General features: G+C 52.4%; 3 protein-coding genes across 7 annotated transcripts in view; 2 read left to right on the plus strand and 1 right to left on the minus strand.

The window, feature by feature from the left end:
* Positions 1-7,859, plus strand: part of Fam234a (family with sequence similarity 234 member A) — a 32,967-nt gene extending 25,108 nt beyond the window's left edge. For all 3 annotated transcript variants that reach the window (XM_005007335.4, XM_023560790.2, XM_003478408.5), the window contains 10 exons: positions 1,846-1,962; positions 2,321-2,512; positions 3,568-3,698; positions 4,108-4,240; positions 4,814-4,940; positions 5,278-5,418; positions 5,754-5,829; positions 6,025-6,180; positions 6,649-6,751; positions 6,834-7,859. In XM_005007335.4, coding sequence (XP_005007392.1) covers positions 1,846-1,962; positions 2,321-2,512; positions 3,568-3,698; positions 4,108-4,240; positions 4,814-4,940; positions 5,278-5,418; positions 5,754-5,829; positions 6,025-6,180; positions 6,649-6,751; positions 6,834-7,045 — 1,388 coding nt within the window. In that variant the 3' untranslated portion in view covers positions 7,046-7,859. The remainder of the gene's footprint in view (positions 1-1,845; positions 1,963-2,320; positions 2,513-3,567; positions 3,699-4,107; positions 4,241-4,813; positions 4,941-5,277; positions 5,419-5,753; positions 5,830-6,024; positions 6,181-6,648; positions 6,752-6,833) is intronic.
* A 1,268-nt stretch (positions 7,860-9,127) lies between these two features.
* On the minus strand, positions 9,128-17,089 carry Rgs11 (regulator of G protein signaling 11). Of its 3 annotated transcripts, none has more exons than XM_063226195.1 (17): positions 16,965-17,089; positions 16,693-16,789; positions 16,562-16,612; positions 16,381-16,487; positions 15,687-15,738; positions 15,511-15,569; positions 15,261-15,337; positions 15,028-15,109; positions 14,740-14,808; positions 13,406-13,429; positions 13,272-13,333; positions 13,060-13,173; positions 12,856-12,971; positions 12,626-12,713; positions 12,408-12,546; positions 10,008-10,090; positions 9,128-9,364 (listed from the first exon to the last, which is right to left on the minus strand). In XM_063226195.1, exons 1-17 carry the CDS (start codon positions 17,031-17,033, stop codon positions 9,145-9,147), a joined length of 1,509 nt encoding a protein of 502 aa, XP_063082265.1. In that variant the 5' UTR covers positions 17,034-17,089; the 3' UTR covers positions 9,128-9,144. The 3 variants fall into 3 exon arrangements, with proteins under 3 accessions (XP_063082265.1, XP_023416644.2, XP_063082266.1); XM_023560876.2 differs by having other exon boundaries at positions 9,128-9,910; XM_063226196.1 differs by lacking the exon at positions 16,562-16,612.
* Positions 17,090-19,010: 1,921 nt separating this feature from the next.
* Positions 19,011-21,069, plus strand: Arhgdig (Rho GDP dissociation inhibitor gamma). The gene is made up of 6 exons (XM_063226197.1): positions 19,011-19,211; positions 19,864-20,043; positions 20,145-20,228; positions 20,419-20,495; positions 20,583-20,646; positions 20,724-21,069. Exons 1-6 carry the CDS (start codon positions 19,139-19,141, stop codon positions 20,921-20,923), a joined length of 678 nt encoding a protein of 225 aa, XP_063082267.1. The 5' UTR covers positions 19,011-19,138; the 3' UTR covers positions 20,924-21,069.
* The last annotated feature ends 1 nt before the right edge of the window (position 21,070 follows it).

Raw genomic sequence — 21,070 nt, forward strand, 5'->3', positions numbered from 1 at the left:
TATATAACTATAATCCATGCACATCATCCTATATACTTTATATACTTGAGATAGTATCTGTGTTATGCAGGTTAGCCTCAAATTCCTAAGCTCAAGAGAGCTCCTGTTTCCTCTTCCTCCTCCTGAGTAAGTGGCTGTATCGGTACATACCACTAAGCCCAGCATTTTATATGCTATAAACCACCTCAGACTACTTATGATACTCAATATAATATAAGTGCTTAAGTAGTTGATATATTGTATTGTTCAAGGAATAATAACAAGGCAAGAAAATCTGTATATGTTTAGGGCAGACCCTTTTTAAAAATTTGTTTTTTAAAAAGATTTTTGAGGGATTTTTTTAAAAGTCTGTGTTTGTTTGATCTGAAGTTTGTGACCATACAGCATCAGTTTATCATTTATCTATTGACAGGTAGGGTTGCTTTCACTCTTTGGTCACATGGAATAATGCTGCAGTAAACATAGTTGTATAATTAAACTCCTGGTTTGATTCTTGTGGGTATAGTAAAGTTGCTAGGTCACATACTAACTCTGTTTTTAACTGTTTGGAAAAACTGCTAGACTTTTTTCACAATAGCTGCACCATTTTACAGTCCCACCAGCAATATATGAGGTAACAGCCAATACTTGTTTTCTGTTTATGTTTTTGTTTAATAACCTTCCTAGTAGGTCTGAAGTGATATCTCTGTGGTTTTGATTTGCATTTCCCTAATGACTAGTGATGTGGAGAATCTTTTCATGTATGTTTTGGTCATTTATACGTCTTCTTGGGAAAAATGTATGTTAGGGCTAGGGATATAGCTCAGTGGCATAAGTGCCTGTCTGGCAAGCACAAGTTGGATTCCCAGTGTCAAAAAAAAGGAAAAATGCATATTAAATCCTTTGCCTATTTTTCAACTAGGTGTGTTGTTTGATCATTGGATCATAGGAGTTATTATGTATTCTGAATACTGGTCTCATGATATGTATTTTGACTTCACTGTCTTCCTGTTGTTTGTTTGTTTGTTTGTTTGAGACTGGGTTTCACTATGTAGTTTAGACAAACCTAGAACACGCTGTGTATCCTAGGTTGGTCTCAAGCTCATGACAATCCTTCCTCAGCCTCGCAAATGGTGAGATTACAAGCATGCGCCACCACACCTAGACTTTTACTCTCTTCGTGGTGTCTTTTTTTTTTTTTCTCCAAATTCTTGATCTTAATCTTCATGGTGTCTTTGAGGCCCCCAAGTTTTTAATTTTGATGAAATCCAATTATTTTTTTCTTTTGTGGCCTGTGCTTTGGGTGTCATATCAAAGAAATGAACAAGTCCAATACCATGAAGATTTTATTTTAAAGCACAGAGTTGATTATTTGAGTCCTTGAAAGAAAGAACATATTAACCGCTAATGAGGATGGCGCATGGATGTCAAGATTCCACGTTGAGGCGGGGATTTAGCTCAGTGGCATGGGTGCCTGCCTAGCAAGCATGAGGTTGTGAGTTTGATCCCCAGTATCAAACAAACAAACAAAATCCCGAATTGGCCTAGAAAGAGTCCTTCCCAAACAGAAGATATTCAGAGCACCTACTCATAATAGCTGATGTCTTGATGCTTCTCCTGAAGGTTAACACTTGATAATATCTTTCCAGCCTGTGATGTTCATGAAGAATTTTTGCACTTCTAGAGAGATGTGAGGAAATTTCTTGACCTAGTAAAAAGTCCCTGCTTTTGTTGGGGGACTTCACAGTGGCAGATGCTAATGGCATCGAACTCCATTGAGGTAGAGAAGTGGATAGTATTGTTAGACTTGACCTTCTCTTAGATAGGCATGGTCCATGGAACATAATCTCCGGCTTTCTTTTTCAGTCACCTATGACTTTCTGGTCATGGAAGACATAAACAAGGACAAGATCCGAGATGTTGTCTTTCTTTATAAAAATACCAATGGTAGTAACAGTTCCAACCGATCCTGCACTGATGAAGGTAACTCTGATTTTATCTGGAGGAAGGACTTACTATAGGAAGACAGATCTTTGATTTGGTTCACCCTCATGTTTATGGTATTTGAGGAAAGTGAATGGTAGGAATTTATTTTGGATAATTCTATATTTATGGTGTTTAGAGGAAGCAAATGATGGAAGTTATGCAAACTATTCCATGATTCCTCCATTTTAGCAGGACTGGAAAGAGACCAGGAGGCATACTCAGCTGTCTCACCCTGCTTGGTGCCAACATTAGAGTCCCATGAGTCTGAGGACTAAGGGGTCATGGATAAAGGAGATGGGCCTGGGTACAGGGCTGGGGCAGATGGTCTGACAGGTGGCTATGGGTCTCTTTCTAGGATTCTCTTCTCCCTGTGTCTTTATGGCTGCTGTGTCAGGGGCTAACGGCAGTGTGCTCTGGGAGAGGCCCATGGTCCAAGATGTGGTATTGGTGGAGTGCACCATGCTCCAGCCATCGGACAGTAAGACATCCTCTGCCTGCATCCTTGTGGGAAGACCTGGCTCTTTCCTTGCCATTGACTTGTTAACAGGTAGGGGCTCTCACTATGGTGGGGTCAGCCCTGAGTGCTGCCTCAAGGGTGGCCAACTGAATAGGGACCTTTCAGGGTTCTCACCTGAATAGAGGTGAGAACACGTAAAAGTCATAAGCTCCAGCTTCCTCAGCTGCTCTCACACATTGTATCAGTGCCTAATCACCTCAGATTTGCATCTTGCTGTGAGTAAATGCAATCAGAGGTCACCTTCCATGAGGTGAGGAGCTGAGGCAAGCTGAGGAGGAAAGGTGCAGAGTGGCTGCTTGGAGGGATGTCCAAGCCTATGAGTACTCAGACACCCTTGGGAGCAAGTCTCTGAGCCTTAGGGGAACAGCACATGTGAGCACCAGGACAGGAAGATGTGATGGGTGACTTGGAGAAGGTGCCTGGCACCTTACCTAGGCCATAAGAAATTCTGTGCTTAGAACTTGATGGATATTAGCATTTTCCTTGCAAGTTATAGTTTTAAGACATTAAAGAAAATAAAGAATAGGCCAGAAATATTTTAAGAATTGAAGAATAGATCTAGAAACAGCTACAAATGGGTTAGTGCCCTGTCAGAGCCTGTGCTCAGTAGGCCCAACTCTTAAGTATAATCTGCCTGGTGCAAAACTGTATTCCTAAAAAAAAAAAAAAAAAAAAAAAAAAACTGTATTCCTGTGACCCAGCAAAGGGAGAGTCCCCAGGAACCTGGAGTGCTAGAGTTTGGGTACCATCATCTGAGCTGGGAAGTGTACCTCAGTGTTCTAGAGCAGCTTGTTCTTGGTGCCCAAGGGCTGGAAGCCCAGACATGAAAAGAAGAAGAGAAAATTAGAGGCCCTAGGAAGGCCCCTCTTGGATTTTGTCATGTAGTCAGCCTGTGTTTGCCCCATGGGTCTGTGTGTTTTCAGCAGTACTGTGTCTGTCCTTTGACAAGGACTGGCAGGTCTGCCTGCACCTATTTCTGTTTCTGAGAGTACAGTGGGCCTAGGATCCTGAGGATGGACACAACCACGTGAGTTGCTATAAAGGAGATTTGAAACAGTGTTCAATGATGGTATGCTTGGTTTTAGGGGAAACCCTGTGGAACCACCCCAGTAGCTTTGGTGCGAACACGTCTATCCTGAGCCCTCTGCTCCAAGTACCTGACATCGACAGTGATGGTGCCCCAGACCTGCTGATCCTCACCCAAGAGGGAAAGGAGGTGCAAACCAACCCAGCTGTCCTCCCACATCACCCAGGCCACTCGCTATTAGCCTCTCCTCTGCTCCTTGTTCACTTCCACTTCCGAGAGAGAATTTAGGTCTGAAGTCATGTTGCTGAAACCAGCGCAGTGAGGTGGCCCCATCTGTGGGAGCTTGTGTGCCTTCCCTAACAACCAGAAAGTGCCCTTCCCACTTGTGCTGCTGCTGTGTTGGAGTGAGACTGCAGGCCCAGAGCTGCCCTGCACCTCTAGGGCTACATGGCTATGCCATGTAGAGACACAGACCCTATGTCACAGCACACTTCCCAAAACAAGAGATTTACCCTAAAAAGGTATCAGCTTTACCTTAAAAAGCCATCCTACCTGTGGGCCAGCTTCTCTTCTTTCCTGTTGCTCTTCTTCATGGTAGGTCAGCGGGTCCATCTATTCAGGCAGCACTGGGCACCAGATTGGCAACAGAGGCAGCCTCGGTATGGATGGAAACAGCAGCCCCCTTCTTCACATCACCAGGACGGGTGCACACTACATTCTCTTGCCCTGTGGTATGCTCTCCCACTACATTACAAGGGTGGGCTTCCTTCTCATGGTGGCACTGGGTTAAAAAGGTAAACGCCCTTAATCCCAGCACTCTAGGAGGCTGAGCCAAGAGTACTCCAAATTCAAACCCAGTCTGGGTAATTCAGCATTTTATTTTAGCAGGACCATGTCTCAAAATAGCCTGGGACTGTAGCTCAGTAGCTCAGTATGAAGGCCCTAAATTCAATTCCCATTACAACCAAAAAAAAAAGTGAGCTCAGCACTGATGGAAAAAGCAGCAACCACCTACCAGGTGCCTCAGCTCCTGCTCATATTTTGAAGATACCAGTTAGTTGCTGACAATCAGAGCTCAAGCACCTGTACTGGGTGTGGCACCATGTGCTATTGAAGGTGAGGCAGGTGGGTATGCCTGGACCCAGAACATAGTGTGACTCTGGTGACTTTTTTTTTTTTGGTCTTTTTATCGGTACCAGGGATCGAACTCACGACTGCCAGCTTTCAAGGCAGGTGCTTATGCTGCTGAGCTAAATCCCCAGCCCCGACTCTGGTGACTTTTGGCTCTTCTATGTTTTGAATAGCAAGCTCCCTGTGTGGCTGCTCTTTGAAGGATCTCTATGAGAAGGTGACCAGGAAAGATGCACCGTTTAAGAGTGACCCCCACTGGGAAAACATGCTTAATGCCTCTACCCACAGGCTCCTCCCCAGGTTAGTCTGACATACAGGGATCTTTCCCACAGGTCACAGGCCAAGGCCTGTGAAGAACAGTCTGAAGCACAGGACAACCAGGCAGGCCAAGGAATGCTGGGGCCTTGCTGAACCCTAAGGCTGTCCTGCGGTCAGATATGCAAAATGGGCAAACACTGAGCAAAACTAAGGAGAAGAGTTCCTGTTGAGGACTTGTCCTTGTACCCACCGACAGTGTGGGTCCTGTTTATATTTTCCAACTGAGCAATACAGGGCTCAGCCCCCGACTGGATGGGTTTCCTGGATGCGAGACCTATCCCAAAGATGCTGTGCTTTTCCCTCCCACTCCCCTATATAGCTCTGGAGCAGTTCGCTACCTGATGAATGTCCCAGGGAAGGCTGGCCAGGATGTGCTGCTCGTTAGTTCAGAGGCCTGTGTGCTACTGGATGGACAGGACCTGACTCCCAGGTGGACCCTTGAAGCAGCCCAGGTCCTGAGGTATAGAGCTTTTGTCCCAGAGCTGTACAGTTGCTACAGACTTTGTGGTAGATGCACCTGTTATCCTTCCTCACATCCCAGCAGATCCAACTGGCTAGTGAAGGGGTTGAGGCGCTGGGCTGGAGGGGCTGTGTGATTCTGCTGGAGGCTTCTCACCTGTCTTTTTGTTGCCTCCACCCATAGAGGGCTCATGGAAGCTGCTAGTCATGAATGTCAGCTCCAGGTCCTGGGGCAGCCACTGAGGACTGAGTGGCATCCCTGTCATCAGGTATTTTCTTCATTTTAGTCTCCTTACAGAGACCCCTGTGAGTTCTTTTTCTCTAATCTCTTTCTAGAAAACCTATCCTTGGCCACTATAAACCAGACACCCCAGCTGTGGTCATTGAAAACGGAACTGGCATTGATAGACAGGTAGGTATTTTTCCTTTAGAAGGTGCCACCTTGCCTGTAGCTGAGGACCATCTGTGAAAGTAGATATGGTGTAGTCCATGGATTGCTGCCTTTAGAACTGGCAATAAGTTCTGGCCTTCAAGGGTAGCATGGTAGGGTTATGCACCTATGTAGGCCCTGAGGTCCTGATAACTACAGTGTTCCTTCCTTCTTCAGATCCTGCTTCTTGACCTCCGCAGTGGGGCCATCCTGTGGAGCCAGATCCTTCCGAGTTTCCCTGGGGTCCTGCCATCCACCAGCCTGCCAACTGCAGACCACCGCTCAGCCTTCTTCTTTTGGGGCCTCCGTGAATTGACTGACACCAATGAGATGGTATGGGTCACTCAGGGAACCACCCAGTGCCAAGAGTCATAGCCGGAGGCCATGGGTCCTCAGAAGCTATTGATGACTGGGCCACCACAGATTCACTGAAGCCAAGTGAGAGCTGGTCCTAGAAGTGACACTGAGGGAAAAGTATCCTAAGGGGTCTTCTTGGGGATGCATGAGAGAGATCCAAGAGCACTGGTGGACTGCAGTGGGGAGGGCAAATACTGATAGACACTGAGAAAGACCAGGGCTAGTTTGGGGACTGGCACGTAAGTATGGAGTTGGAGTTAGCATTTTGTAAGACCCCAGGTGGGATTTGTGGGCACAGAGCTCTAGGCATAGTTGTTCTAACAGCAGTGCCTGTGGGTTGACCTAAGTGTTGCCATGGATAATGCTGGAGTCACAGGCTGAGTGGGATGTGACTGCAGCCCTGGCATAACAGAGTGCAAAACTCATTGCTTGTCCTTGATTCAGGATCCCAGAGATGCCCGGCACAGTCTGTACATATTCCATCCTACCCTGCCCAGTGTCCTGCTGGAGGTGGCCAACGTCTCTGCCAACACTGTCGCCTTCAATGGTAAGTACAGTTAGGCCTGATCCCCCTAACCACAGGTCCCCTGTGGCTGGTCTAAGAGACACCAATGGTCTGTCACCTACAGTGATCCTGCTTGAGTCAAGCCGCCATGCTGCCTACGTCCTCCTGACAGGCCCAGCAAGCTCGGATGTGCCTGGCCTGGTCTCTGTGATCAAACACAAGGTGCGGGATCTTGTCTCGGACAGCAGAGTGATCCACCTGGATGAAGGCAGGCCAGACAGTGACCAGGCCATCAGAGATAGGTTCTCCTGGCTGCGGTATCGGAGCGAGGTGTAGAAACCAAACATTCTGGGACATCCACACTTCCCTCTGTCTCCACACTGAGTCTAGTGACAGTCTCCCCTGGGCAGCCATGGCTTTATATGTCAAACCCAGGGACTTGAATAGGGAAACCCTGAACCTCCTAGCCAGGACTCCGTGACCATCACATGGTCTCATCCTGTCCCCTTTGGGGTTTTGTGCAGGCCAGGTTACCTTCCTGTGTTCTTGCTGGGCAGAGCTCAGGCCTGTGGCTTCTTACCCTCACTGGGAACCCCTGGCCACACCACCTTCTCTCTCACCAGAGAAGCCACTGCTGTGGGACATGCTGCTCCCCAGCGCCTTCAGTGTATCCCTTCCTCTTCTTCCTGCTTGGTTCTGTCCTCTGCTCCATCCCCTACGAATCATGAACTCATAGGGTGGTGAGCTCTGGGGTAACCTGAAGCCTTACAGCCTCAATCCCTTCCCAGAGCAGAGGGAATATCTCCCATGCAGTTTAAGGAACAGGGCTCAGCTGGGGGTTCTCCCTGAATGGTGGGTAGAGCCAACTCTGGAGCTCACAAGTGCCCTCACTATACACTGAAGCTGCTGACATTAAAAAGGACCTGTGGCACTGGCATGATGATCACCCCAGCCCTACCCTGGTGCTGCATACTTGATGCAGGGGGACTCACTTCTGTGCCTTCTTACCCCTGAGGCCCAAGGGCAGCTGTGCTTCATGTGCAGCAGCCCTGCCCAGCCCTGGGGCCAATATTTGTAGCAAAGCAGCCTGACTGTATCACCATAGAAAACACCAGAATAAACATTTTTACACTGTTTGGAAAAGCCCCAAGCATAAGTCTGCTTGCTGCCTGCATGCCTGTCTCTCTGCCCCCAGGGAACAAAGTATTATAGTAATGACCAGGAATTTTAGGGCCAGGCTTCCAGGTCAGGGTGGGAACTAGGAAGGTGAGTGTCCCACCCATTCCTGCCCACAGACATGGGACCCAGTTGTTTTCTCACAGCCTCCAGTAGGGTCTCCACTGTGAGGGGCCCTGCAGCTTAGGCCAGGGCCTTAGTCCCTCAGGGTGAGTCTCCCAGCTGGGACAGGCAGCCAGTGGTCTTAGCATCTTTGTCCTCTGGGCAGGCAGAACCAGCACACAGCCATGACAGAGGGGTTGGGGTATCCACTGGGGCAACAGAGAGCTTAAGAGGGGCTCCTGAGAGAAAAAGCTGCTGGAAAACAATGTGCAGCTCTCAGAAGAGCACTGCAGGAGTTTGCTGGCTGTGGAGTCTCATTGGGAACCAGGCCTCGAGGCCGCACAGGTACAGCCCTATTCTTCTGCTTGGGAGCATAGGGGTTGAAGGTGAACAGGTGGGTGCCATGCCAGTAAGTGCGTCCTTTGACCCTGAGAAACAAGGTAACCTACCCACAGGGCCTGAGCACTGAGGGGCAAGTTGTGAATGTGGAAAGTTGGAGCCTACCCTTCCACAATGCAAGATGGAGCATGTGAATCCTCAGAGGAGCTGCACCAGGCAGGGATCCAGAGCCTGCTTGGCGAGGAGCCACCCTGCTGGTCACTTGGTGGCTCCTGGGGACAGGAATCCTGTTTCATGGGAGTTGAGAGGCCAGGCAGAGGTTTTCCTTCCTCCTGCAATAGCCTTCGCCCCGTAGACTTGTCCATAAATACCTGTGTACTTGTGACCACTTGGGTTCTGGAGACTGCCATGCTAGGGCCTTCACAACAGGTTGGGCACAATGCCCTAGGCAATGCCAAACAGTGCCAGGAGCCCTCTGCCAACCCCAGACCTCCTTGGCAGTACCCTTGGTCTTTGCTGGTCTCCTGCACCTTGTTCACTTTGGCCTGGCTGAGTGGACAGTGCCACTGCTTGTCATAGAAACTGGGTTCCCCAACGCTGCAGGTGGAGCCCAGCCTGATGCTACAGAGCCTGGATCCCTGCACCTCATCCCCACACCTGGCACACACACCATATTTAATGTGTACACCCACAACATGCCAATTACCACCAACAGGCATTCACACCACACACACAGGCATGAACTGTACACTTATAAACACACATGCCCCAAGCTGGACCCACAGCAAAATAAGATCAGAGTGAGGGAGAAAAATCTTTTATTTCTGTGCCAAAAATAGCCCTGTGGTTGAGGTGATCTCAAAAGAAGCTGGCCTGTAAGTTCGTCTAGTCTGGAGGTATGGGGAACACACAGTGGGAATGCCTGTGCCTCTGAAGAAAGCTCGGGTAGGAGGACTGGATTCTGGCTCCGCCAGCCTGGCAAAAATCTTCCCTGCAGGGACCAGGAGCCTCATGATCAGGACAACAAGGTGCACAAATCTGGTGGGGAAGCTGTGGCTCAGGTGGATGCTAGACAGGTGTGTGTGGTGTGCAGTGAAGAGAGACTTCCAAGCACTGACTACAGAGGGGTGTGTAGCCATTCCAAATGCTTCATCTAGACCAACTCTGATGAGCTCACCTGGATGGAGCAAGACTACCCAGAGACCTGCCTATCTTCATGGATAAGTGTCTATGCCTTAGCCTTGCCATCCTGCCAGTAATGAATCCTACCTGTCCAGCCTTGGCCAATGAAACCTCCTCCCTGGGGCTTGGCAGCTGAGCCACCCCCTTCCAGGTAGGGAAAAGGAAAAGCAAAGAGAGGATGGACTCTGTACACAAGAGAGTGCCAGTACTGGGGGCTCTGCAGTCATCAGGAGAGGGTGACCCTGCAGGATGTTGGTAGCAGGCCCTGGGCATGACAGGGAGTCCATCTAGTCCTCCCCATCCCCACCTGCAGTGCTGCCAGTGGCGGGAGGTTCCCCAGAGGTGGGGAGAAGAGCGGGACTGGGGCTCAAGTGCCGAGGCTTCCACGTAAACGGGAATACTCTGTGGGCAAGAATGAGCTGAAGCAAGTGGCTGAGGACCCTGTCCCCTCCCTGCAGAGCCCATCACTTGGCAGGCACAGGGCGCTGCTCAGACTCACCGTCTCTTTGCCTCCAGTGGGATCACAGCCTCTCCCAATAGGCCCTTATACATGTCAGACTTAAGGAACCTAGGGTAGGAGTCCTGCAAGAGAACATGTCGAACCCATAGCCCCTTCCATCTCCTTGCCCTTCAGCCGGGTCCATCCGAACACTATTGGGAGCTGTTTCTGCCCACAAGGGCCTTCAGTAATAGGGTGCTGGCCAAAGCCAGCCTGGACCAAGTCAGACATACCCAGGATACATTTCCCATCAGCTGGGCCACAGAGAGCTGGAACGGCAGGACTCACAGTGCCCACACATGGAGTACAAACCAGGATCCCCAAAACAGGAGCAATGAGGAGCTAAGAAACCTGGTGCCTTTACCGAGGGAGGGCAAGGATGTGACAGACAGCAAGGTGGTGAGAAACTGCATGGTGCTAAGGGAAAGAAATTTACAGCCATCATTGCTCATGTTTTAAAAGATGAGTATGGGGCTGGGGATTTAGCTCAGCAGCATAAGCGCCTGCCTTGCAAGCAGGCAGTCGTGAGTTCCATCCCTGGTACCGATAAAAAGGAAAAAGACCAAAAAAAAAAAGATGAGTAAAAGCGGCCGGGGATATAGCTCAGTGGCACAAGCGCCTGCCTGGCAAGCATGAGGTGAATTCAATCCACAGTAATGGAAAAAAAAAAAAAGAGTAAAAGCTGGGTGTGGTGGGGTACATCTGTGAGTTCCACAGCAGCCTGCACTACATAACAAGACTCTGTCTCAGAAAAATAACAACAAACAGAAAAAAAAGTATTTCACCAATGTCAAAGTAAAGAATTTAAAAATGAAGTTTGGGCTGGGTTTTAGCTCAGTGGGGTAGGTGCCTGCCTGGCAAAGGTGGTGAATTTAATCCCTGGTACAAAACAAAACAAAACAAAAATCATAATTTAGGTAACTTAGTTGAAAGTAAAAAGGCTAGGATAGAATCTTATTTACATGTCTTCCTATATATACTGCATTTGGAAACTGTAGATTACATTTAAATCAGTAATTCCCACACATTGAAAGAGTGAAATAAAGACTGTATGTCCATGTGGTGGCATAGCCCCAACCACACCCCAGAGCTCTCAAGGGGAAGTCTCTGGTTGGATATAGACAAGAAGTCAAAAAGAAAATAGTTCTCAGGAATCATACTGTGTTGCTGAGACTGCCGACAGGTGAGAACCGGAACTTTCAGCTGGGCATAAGGTGACGGAGACACAGGTCAAAGACTCAGGTTACAGTTTCTTCTCTTGACTTCTTTGACCTGTGTCTCCATCACCTTATGCCCAGCTGAAAGTTCTGTGCACCCCTACTGTCTTAAAACACCCATACTTCTTAGTTGTGTCCCTGTAAAGCCTGGAGTGGCACAAGTGCCTACCTAGAAACTGCAAGGTCCTGAGTTTGATTCCTGGAACAAAAATAAGTAAATGAATAAACCACTCCAGAGGCTGAGGCAAGAGGACTGCTGCAAGTTTAAGGCTATCCTGAATCACACAGGGAGACACTATCTCAAAAAGAAAAAAGTAAATGTAAAGGGCACAACACTTGCCTAGTATGCATGGGTCTTTGGTTTCGGTACCAAAAGAAAAAATGCAGGTCCTACTTACTACCCTTAACGGACACTAGTGGACTCTATTTGTTTGTAGGGTTTCTTGGTGGTAGTTTTGTTTTTGTCTTTTGACCTTTTTGAGACAGGATCTCATTATGTGGTTCAGGCTGGCCTGGGGCTCACTTTGTAGCCTAGGATGGTCTCAAACTTGGTAACCATCCTCCTGCCTCAGCCTCCCACATGCTGGGATTACAAGAGTGCACCACCATACTTGGCTGTTTTTGCCTTTTGAGACAGGGTCTCACTATGTAGGTTGGCTACTGCTGGGGATTTAGCTCAGTGGCATAAGCGCCTGCCTTGCAAGCTTGTGGTCCTGAGTTCAATCCCCGATACTGATAAAAAAGGAAAAGACAAAAAAAACAAACAAACAAAAAAAAACAACCTATGTAGGTTGGCCTTGAACTTGTAGCAATCCTCCTGCCTCAGCCTCCAGACTACTAGGATTACAGGCATGCACTACCATGCCCAGTAAACTGTCTCATTATTTTTAAAAGTGATAAGGGCCAGGACTAAGCATTGACTCTGCTATGTCATCTGTACCATGTGAAAACCAGGATAGACAAGGGCAGTGTGACAGGACATGCTCCAGCAGGCAGACAAGAGGTATGGTGGGACTGGGACATTGCACACCATAGGCCTGTGAGTCTAGCTCAGTGAATGACACAGGCTGCAGAGGAACGTAGCAGACACCCCTCTGAAGTACTTTTGACGAAAACCAAGTAGATAAAACACTGAAGATGGTTGATGGGCTTTAGCAGGGTCACTGAGGCTGGCAGGGCCTACCTTCTTCATGAGCATATAAATGTGCAGCTGTGCATCATCCAACACATAGCGGTGGGGCTGGCGCAAGCCCTCCAGGGTCCGTTCCATTGTCCGGCTGTCAATGTTGACCCAGCGAGCAGCACCAGGGGCCAGGAACTGCCTGGGGATGGGAACAGCCCAAGATGGGTCCAGGCTGGGCAGGCTTGCCCAGTGGTCACCCAGTGCCCACCATTACTCACTGGTACACAGCATCCACCAGGTCAGGAATCTGGGCCTGCCCTCCAAAGCGCAGCTCCTCACATGCCTCCCAGAAGCTGAGATTTTCCGCTGGGGACCAGCACCAAGTTAGTAGTCCACCCTGAGTAGCAGCCAGCTTGCTGTCTCAACAGGCTGGACCAGGAGAGATCCTGAGTGAGACCAAGGGCCCTGGGCAATGCCAGAAGCCTGGCACAGGACTCAGGCTTCTTACCACTGAACTCCGTCTGGAGGAAGTCCATGAAGTGGGTCCGGCCCACAGGGTCATCCAGAAGTTCCTGAAAGCTGAAGGCCCATCGTTCCACGCGGAGCTTTGTGGGTACAGCCACCCTGGAGGAACAGTGGGCACTTGGAATGCTGGCCCTATTGCCAGCCCCAGACCAAAAGCACATCTCAGTTCCCCTGTACCCAGGCTCACATGGGTGCATTTATGGTCCAGTAGCTGTCATCATCTGTGATCCAGGGATTGCTGGGCAGGCACCCCGACAGGATGGGGTCATGCAGGCTATGCTGGCTGCTAAACTTTAGATACCTGAGGGCCAGGGCCAAAGTAGAGAAAAACCTCAGGGATGAGGAAGCTCTAGAAAGGTCTGGGCGTGGGGTCTCCTGCCACCCCTCTCCTCAACTCACGCCTCAAGGCAGATGGAGGATTTTACCCGGGTCCTGCCCAGTGCCTTCCTGGAGAATTCAATCTAGGGAGCCAGAGCGTGAGTGGGGACCTGGTCTGGGGACAGACTGCCCAACATCCCATCCTTAGGTCTTACCTCCCGCTTATAGAAGTCCGAGCTCTAAATCTGAAAGGGAACAGATGGAGACAGTTACAATGCAGGCTTGCTTTGGGGATCCAAAATCCCACCTACCCAGTTCCTGTTGGGCCAAGCCCTGGCCCCAGGACAAGGCATGGGATAGTTTAGTCCTCCAGCCCCAATCTTTGGAGCCCCTTCCTCCTAACCCTAACCCTGGAGACTTTGAGGCCTCCATCTGGAGATTTTCAGGAAGTTCTGCCAAACCTACAGGCTATTTAGATTACCTTAAAGTTCCCCAATTATGATTAAGCAATCATATTTTCAGATGTATGTGTGTATGTATGTATTTTGTGTACTAGGGATTGAACAGAGGGTCTTTGCCCTCGTCTGCATCCCCATATTCTTTAGATTTGAGACAAGTTCTCATTAATTTGCTAAGTTGCTCGGGTATGTCAAAACTTGTTATTTTCTTGCCTCAGCCTCCTAGAGTTCTATGATTACAGGGGGTATACTACCACACCCAGGTGTTTTTTTCTCTCTCTCTCTTTTTTTTTTAAATCGGTACTGGAGATTGAACTTTCTTTCTCTTTTTAAAACAAGATACATTAGCAGAAATCCTACTAATGGGATCACACTGGGAAATTCTGGTTTAACTCAGAACTCCAGGTGTGCCTCACAATGGGCTCCATAAGGCAAGTCCTGGACTGGCTGACCCAGGCTCCCAATCCTCCACAGCCAACACTGGATGTGACGCTAGAGGTGGAGGATACTTGTGATTTCCAATTTCTGTCCCAGTTCTCTTTGACTACCTTCATATATGGAAAAGCTAGGGGGCTGGGGATTTAGCTCAGCGGCATAAGCACCTGCCTTGCAAGTAGGCAGTCGTGAGTTTGATCCCTGGTACTGATAAAAAGGAAAAAGACCAAAAAAAGAAAAACTAGGGTGCCGAAGTTACTAAGCATTGAGATATACCATAAATCTGTTCACACCTGTCTGTCCTGCTCCTGCTGTCTCTGGGAGGTGTCTGCAGTCCAGATCCCCCAGCATAGCCCTGCCTGTCACCCCTCTGTGCACCCAGATGCTATCCTGGCCTCCCCCTCTCCCAGAGCCTTTCACTTACATGTAGGCAGGGCAGCCAGTGGAAGGGGAAAAAATGATGAGAGTTAGCAAGATACTTGGATTAGGGGGCAGAGATCAGAAGGGACTTTGGAGTGGCTGCATCAGATCCATTTGGGTGGACTGGACAGACAGATGGATGGAGGACACTCCACCAAGTCCCATGGTAGTTGGAGTGAATGAGGTCAGATGTGTGGACAAGCTGGGCACAGGTTGCAGGTGATGCAGGCACTCACCATCTGCACCCGGCTGCCAGTACAGGAGCCCCTTTCTGGACCCTGCTCCAACACATTAGGAGCCCCAGGCTGCAGATGAAAAAGCAGGTGAGAGGGCACCAAGTATCAACTCTCGACCCAATACCAACCAAGTCACAAAACAAAAACCTCCTATCACACACCAGGGCCCTCAATGGCATGTCCTTTTTTACAGGCTAAAATGAGAAGTTCTGAGAGCTTAAAAGGGAAGCTTGCCAACCCTTATTGCTGGCCAGGGAACCTTACCACCTGACCCCACAAGGGGCTCACCGGGGGCCTGTTCACCAGCCAGTATGTCTGTTCCTGGCATGCAATGACCAGTCTGTCTCCTTTCCTGCGCTGCTTAGCTGCCCTGGAAAGTAGGCAAGAGATGGGGACAGGGAGTTCATCACAGCACCTCCCCCCAGCTCAGGCTATAGCCAGGAATGAGTCCAGATCCCTAGACCACTGGATGCCACGGGCCTTCCAAGAGCTTTCTGGCATGGTGCAGGGAGGGGGCTCACCGCAGCTGTTCCCGGGCCTGCATCACCACCAGATCCCATGTGTGGTTGATCTTCTTATGCAGCTGGTCATAGTGCTCCTGGGGGACATGAGGTCTCCATGGGTAGCCCCCTTCAGCCCATCTCTGAGACAAAGACTCCTACCTCTCCAGCCAGACACAGGGTACAAGTGACATATGTGTGGATTATATGCTCTGGGCACACTATAGGGCTCCTGATTTCTTTAGCCACAAAACCTTCTGGGGGGTCCCACCTTCTCATGCTCCAGAAGGGCTCCCTGCTTTCGGATGTTCTTCTTGGTCAGGTAGATGGCTGGAGGGGTAGAAAGAACAAGCCATAGAGTGGTAAGCTTTGCTCCTAGCCAGTGGTTACTGTCCTAAGGACACTAGGCCTGGGATCCTGTCGCAGGCTAATCCACACCCCACTCACCATAGTCCAGCTCCGCAGCTGGCCACAAGGTACTGGTCCAGAAGTATGGTGTCTGGTTGGTGCAGGGAGAAGACTGTTTGGGCCCTCCTGGCCCTTCCCTACCCCAAGTATCCCAGGTATCCTACACAAATACCACCCTACACAGAGGGGGTCAGTCTCCCTCAGCTCGGCTGACACTGCCCATTCTCTCCAGCTGAAACTGAAGACAGTTCATATCCTTAGGGTCCTTAGGCTGCCTCCCCTTCATGGTGGGATGAGATAGGGACCTGGCCAAGCCTAGAATGTAGTCACAGTCAGAGCATGGGGTGACCTGGGCCTCTGATGTGGTCAGGAAGGACAGGAGTATGTGGGGGGATGTTTCATTACATTTGAATACACAAGCTGTGATTCCAGGATCCTGACTCACGCCCACACAGCCTCTTCTTTAGGGGTGGGGCTTGAGCACCAGGAGGCCCCAGCATCTTCGCAGACACTGTCCCTTATGGGAGTCCTGCTGTAGCCCCACAAAATTGAAGCTCAAATTTTCTGTGTCCCCAGAAAATTGAACCTCAAATTAGTCCTTCCAGTCAAGGCCTTGTGGGAAGGAGGCTGGCTGAAGGAATCTAAGTTTGACCCACCCAGAAAGCTATGCCCCTCCAAATCCCACGGGCTGCTTCGGGGTCAGGGGTCCCCGCCGACATCCGCAGAGCCTGACCTGGAACCTGTAGGGCGTCTCATCGGGCCTGAGCGCCAGACTGTGAGGCTCACGCAGCGGGTATAAGTAGCCATGCTGCGCCAGAAGGTCGCCCAGATGCAGGGCTTCTGTGGGTGGGGGAGGTGAGTGCTTGGCCTGGTTATCCCAACCCCCTACCCAGTTCCTGGCCAGGTTCCCTCACCCTCCTCCGAGATGCAGAACTTCTGGGCCAGCCACTCCACGACGTCGCCTCCTGCGCAGGAGGGGCAGTGTCTGGGTGGGCAGAGGCCCCCACCCCCACCGCCACCTCCACCCCGGCCAACCGCACCTCACCTGTCACCGCGTGGGAAATGACGGTGATCAGCAGACGCTGACTCCGCATCCTCACGCCTTGGTCGGGGTCCTGCATGCTCACGACCACCCGCTCCATCTGGATGCAGTGGGGCGTCAGGGGCTGTTCAGCTAGTGCCTGAGACCCGGGTTCTCAAGATCCACGCGCAGGGGGAGGGGGCGCCGAGGCCGGCCCCCGGGGCAGTCCCCAAGGTCAGGGTGCCTCTCCCCTCCGGGCCCCTCAGGTGCCTGCAGGCCGGGGAACCCTGGCCCACCTTGCTGAGGTGCGGCCTCTGCGCTCGCGGGCGCCCTCCGGGGGTCCCAGAACCTGAGGTCATGGCCATGGCGCCGCTGATGTCCGAACGGTCCCGCCCCACGCCCCGCGCCCCGCCCCACCCCTCTGCAAGTTAACCCTCCCGGCCGCGGCCTAACCAGTCACACGATGTGAAGGAATAATTCCAGGATGGTGGGCTCCCGTTGTGGGCAACAGGGTTCAGAAATCAGGGCAGCAATGTGTGGGGACTGCAGGACCAGCAAGGATATAGGTGTTTAGGGTTATGGGGTTCCACAAGTGTGTCCCTGTGAATATATGGTGCCAGGAAGGGTACCCAACTCCTCCTGTGCTGAGCAAGTGTGTTGGACGAGTCTACAAGCACTCAATAATGTGACAGCTCTGCTGTGGTCTGAGGTTGCCTGGAGTGACACTGGATAACTTGGGGTATCCCCCATCTTCTGCTGTAGGTTCCTGCAGAGGTCTCAAACACTGGGGAGAGAGTGGCTCAAGTCCCCTCCACTGCACAGGGCTCGATGGGCCAGTTGGAAAACAGACCGAGACACTGGGGGTAGGGGGGTGCGGGGGCGGGGTAAGGACTGTGGGAGGGACTTTTACCTCAGTTCCTCCCACCCAGATTTGGAGCAGCCACTGGGCTCAGGGACCCCATTCCAGGCTCTTTCACTCTTCTTCAGCAGCTCACCCACCCCATGGATACACTGAGCTGTGTCCAGGCCCTTCTCGGGGCCATTGCTCAGGGTCACTGACCCACTTATAAGAGGTATGGAGATGTGTGAGCTTCCTTCTAGAACCTCCTTTTTTTTTTATACGGAGTCAAACTCAGGACCTCATGCTTGCCAGGCAGGCACTTACCTCACTGGGTTATATCCCTGGCCCCAAGAGGTATGAAAACATCTACTTCTTCCCATTCCCACTAAGGGGTGCTGGGCACTCAGCAGAGGAGGTTGGCCTTGGGCCAAAAGTCTCCAAACATGGCTGTTGTTCGTTCCTGCCGCTGTCTGGGTCCAGGATGAACTGGTGCAATGGGGTTGGGAACTGGAGTGGGCTCCTGCCCTAGGCAAGGGTGACATCACCCTTAGGTCTCAGGTCACCAAAGGCTCCACATAGGCAGTATTAGGCTGGGTACCTTGTCTGGATGAGTAGGGACAGTGGCTTCTGTAACAGCTCCATTTCCTGTACGGAAAGAGCCTGGGCTCCCTTGTAGGAACCTGCTTTGGAAAGAGTGTGTGCAGATAAAGCTCCTAGTTCAAGTGTCCTAGCACACCAGCACCAGTACTGCTTAGAGAGGCACTTTGGACAAGGGTGTGTCTGAACCCTGGGTGGCCCCAGAAATAGGGTGGGGATAGGAGAGTCTAAAAACACAGGGGGCTCAGGCTGCTCTGAGGCCACCTCCTTCACTCAGACCCAGGCCTTTGGTCCAGCTGTCCCCAGCCCAGGGCATTGCTCAACCCTCTCCACTGTCTTAACTGACATCTGCTTTCATCACACTTATCCCCAGGACTCAGTGTGTGTTCAAATCAAGAAGCCTCCCGGATTCTGTTTTGTCAGTGTCCTCTCCGCGAGGGCGGGGGCGGGGAGGGGGCTTTAGAATTGTCAGGGTTCCTGATCTCTGCAGACACAACACCCACCCTGGGGCTATTAGTAAGCTATGAGGGATCCTTGTGTGTCTGTGCAGGTGAACCCTCAGCCCACTGTGTTCCCTCGATGTTGATGACGGAACCCCGCCCAAGGCTGGCTGTCCCCTGGAGTCTCCTCTGCCCAGGCAGCCTGAACGAGGCGCAGGGCTGCTGGAGCCCAGGTGTGGCCTGTGTGGCCTGCGCTGCCTGCTAATAACGAGAGCCCGGGGACGCAGGGAGAGAGCTGCACCTGCTCCACTTGGCGCCAAGGTCCCACCGCCCGGCTGGGAGGCCTCCCGGGACCCAGCTCGCTCCGGCGCGGCGGGGCGGGGCGGGGCGGGGCGGAGAAGGCCGGGTGCCGGCGCCGTGCGGGCGACACGCGCGTCTCTGCGGGCTGCGCGGGGTCCGCGGAGCGGCTGGGGGCGCGCGGCGCGGGCGCGGCGCTGGGCGAGGGGGGCGCTCCCGGCCGGGATGAGCTCACCGCAGTCGCGCCGGGGCTGAGCCGAGCCGGGCGGCGGCTCCGCGGCGGCCCGCGGCCACCATGCTGGGCCTGGACGCGTGCGAGCTGGGGGCGCAGCTGCTGGAGCTGCTCCGGCTGGCGCTGTGCGCCCGAGGTGAGCGGCGGGCGGCGGCCACGTGGGCGGGGGCCGCGGGGGGCGCGGGCGGGGCGGCCCTCCCCTGCCGCAACTTAGGGGGCGCGCGGGGACCTTTAGGCAAGCATCCCAGCTGGCTCTGGCTGGGGTGCGGTCTTCGTTTAGGCGCGACCCTCACAGGAAAGGCAGCCAAGAGTGGAGGAGCACGCGGCTCTCTGGTGAAACCAGGGAGGCAGGGGCCTCTGCCTCGGGTGGGGAGATAGGTCCCTAAAGCTAAAACGCGGTGGACAGGGCGCAGAGCCTAGGAGCTCATGCAAGGGGTCTGGCGCCACTACTATACAGCCTTTGGGCTGCCCCGCACTAGGAGTCTTCATCCCTGCACCTTTGGCCTCAGAGTCAGGGAGGGGCCTTGGGTGGCCAGCTGATGCCTCCAAGGATGTCACTTGGGTGGGTCTCTTGTTAACCACTGCCAGCTGCCAGGGCCTCTTTGGAAGAGGCCCTCCTGCTTTTCCTCCCTACCTCTCTCTCAGCCTCACCGGCTTCTTTTTAGTTCCTTTAGGCAGTGGTAGGCACAACTAGAGAGCCTGGTGTGTGTGTGTGGTTCCTCCAGTTTGGCACCTGAATGCCACAGTTCACTGGTGGCAACTGCTCATAAACCTTTCCCAACTGCCAGTCCTCCTGGCTGACAAGGAGGGTGGGCCAGCGACATTGGACGAGGCCCTGGATGAGGCTGTGCCTGAGTACCAGGCACCAGGGAAGAAGAGCATGCTGGAGATTCAGCAACTGGACCCAGAGGATGAAAGCTTGGCCAAGTACAAGCAGGCGCTGCTGGGGCCTCTGCCACCTCTCATGGGTATGGGCTGGGCCTGGGCTTGGAGGGCATTGAGTTGGTGGAGGGAAGGGGAAAACTGGCAAGACCTGGCAGGGCATCCTGTGGACACTGTTTCTCCTCAGACCCAAGCCTACCCAACGTGCAGGTGACCAGGCTGACACTGATGTCGGAGCAGGCTCCAGGGCCCATCACCATGGACCTCACAGGTAGCTCTCCTCTGCAGCCTACAACTCATCTTTGGAATGGAGACCTGCTAGGACTCCCCCCCCCCCCACTTAATCCTGAGTCCTCAGGCCCATCACCAGGGGCTTCATGGGCACCATTCCCCATGTGGGGGCTGCTGGGCAGATCTCAGCCCATCCAGAATTCATACTGGCCCCACTGTTTCCCTACCAGGGGACCTGGCCACACTGAAAAACCAGGTGTTTGTCCTGAAGGAGGGTGTTGACTACCAAGTGAAGGTTAGCTTCAAGGTAAGGGCAGCTGTAGTGGTGGTGAGGTTGGCAATCCACCATGGTCCAGTCCTCCAAAAGATCCCATGAACACCCTCCATCCCCCAGGTCAACAGGGAGATCGTCAGTGGTCTCAAGTGTCTGCACCACACCTACCGCCGGGGCCTGCGCGGTGAGGGCGTGTGGACAGCCTGGGGGTTGGGGGGATGGTAGGCAGAGGGTAGCCCCTGACACCCTCCCCTCCCCCAGTGGACAAGACCGTCTACATGGTGGGCAGCTATGGCCCCAGAGCCCAGGAGTACGAGTTTGTGACGCCAGTGGAGGAGGCACCAAGGGGCATGCTGGTGCGGGGCCCTTATGTCGTCAGGTCCCTCTTCACCGATGACGACAGGACCAACCACCTATCCTGGGAGTGGGGCCTCCACATCTGCCAGGACTGGAAGGACTGACCCCCGTTTGGGGCTCTTGTCCCCACCTGTCTGCTGCTGCACAGGGTCCCCACACATTCCCCACCCCCTTGGTCAGTGACCCCTGCAAGCCCCCCAGCCTGGCTCTGTGCCCTGACTCCCATTAAAGGTTGCCCTGCCTTGCTGCCC

This window comes from Cavia porcellus, unplaced genomic scaffold (assembly GCF_034190915.1).
Source record: "Cavia porcellus strain 051 isolate PalLab524CR breed Dunkin Hartley unplaced genomic scaffold, mCavPor4.1 scaffold_16, whole genome shotgun sequence".
Classification (NCBI taxonomy): domain Eukaryota; kingdom Metazoa; phylum Chordata; class Mammalia; order Rodentia; family Caviidae; genus Cavia; species Cavia porcellus.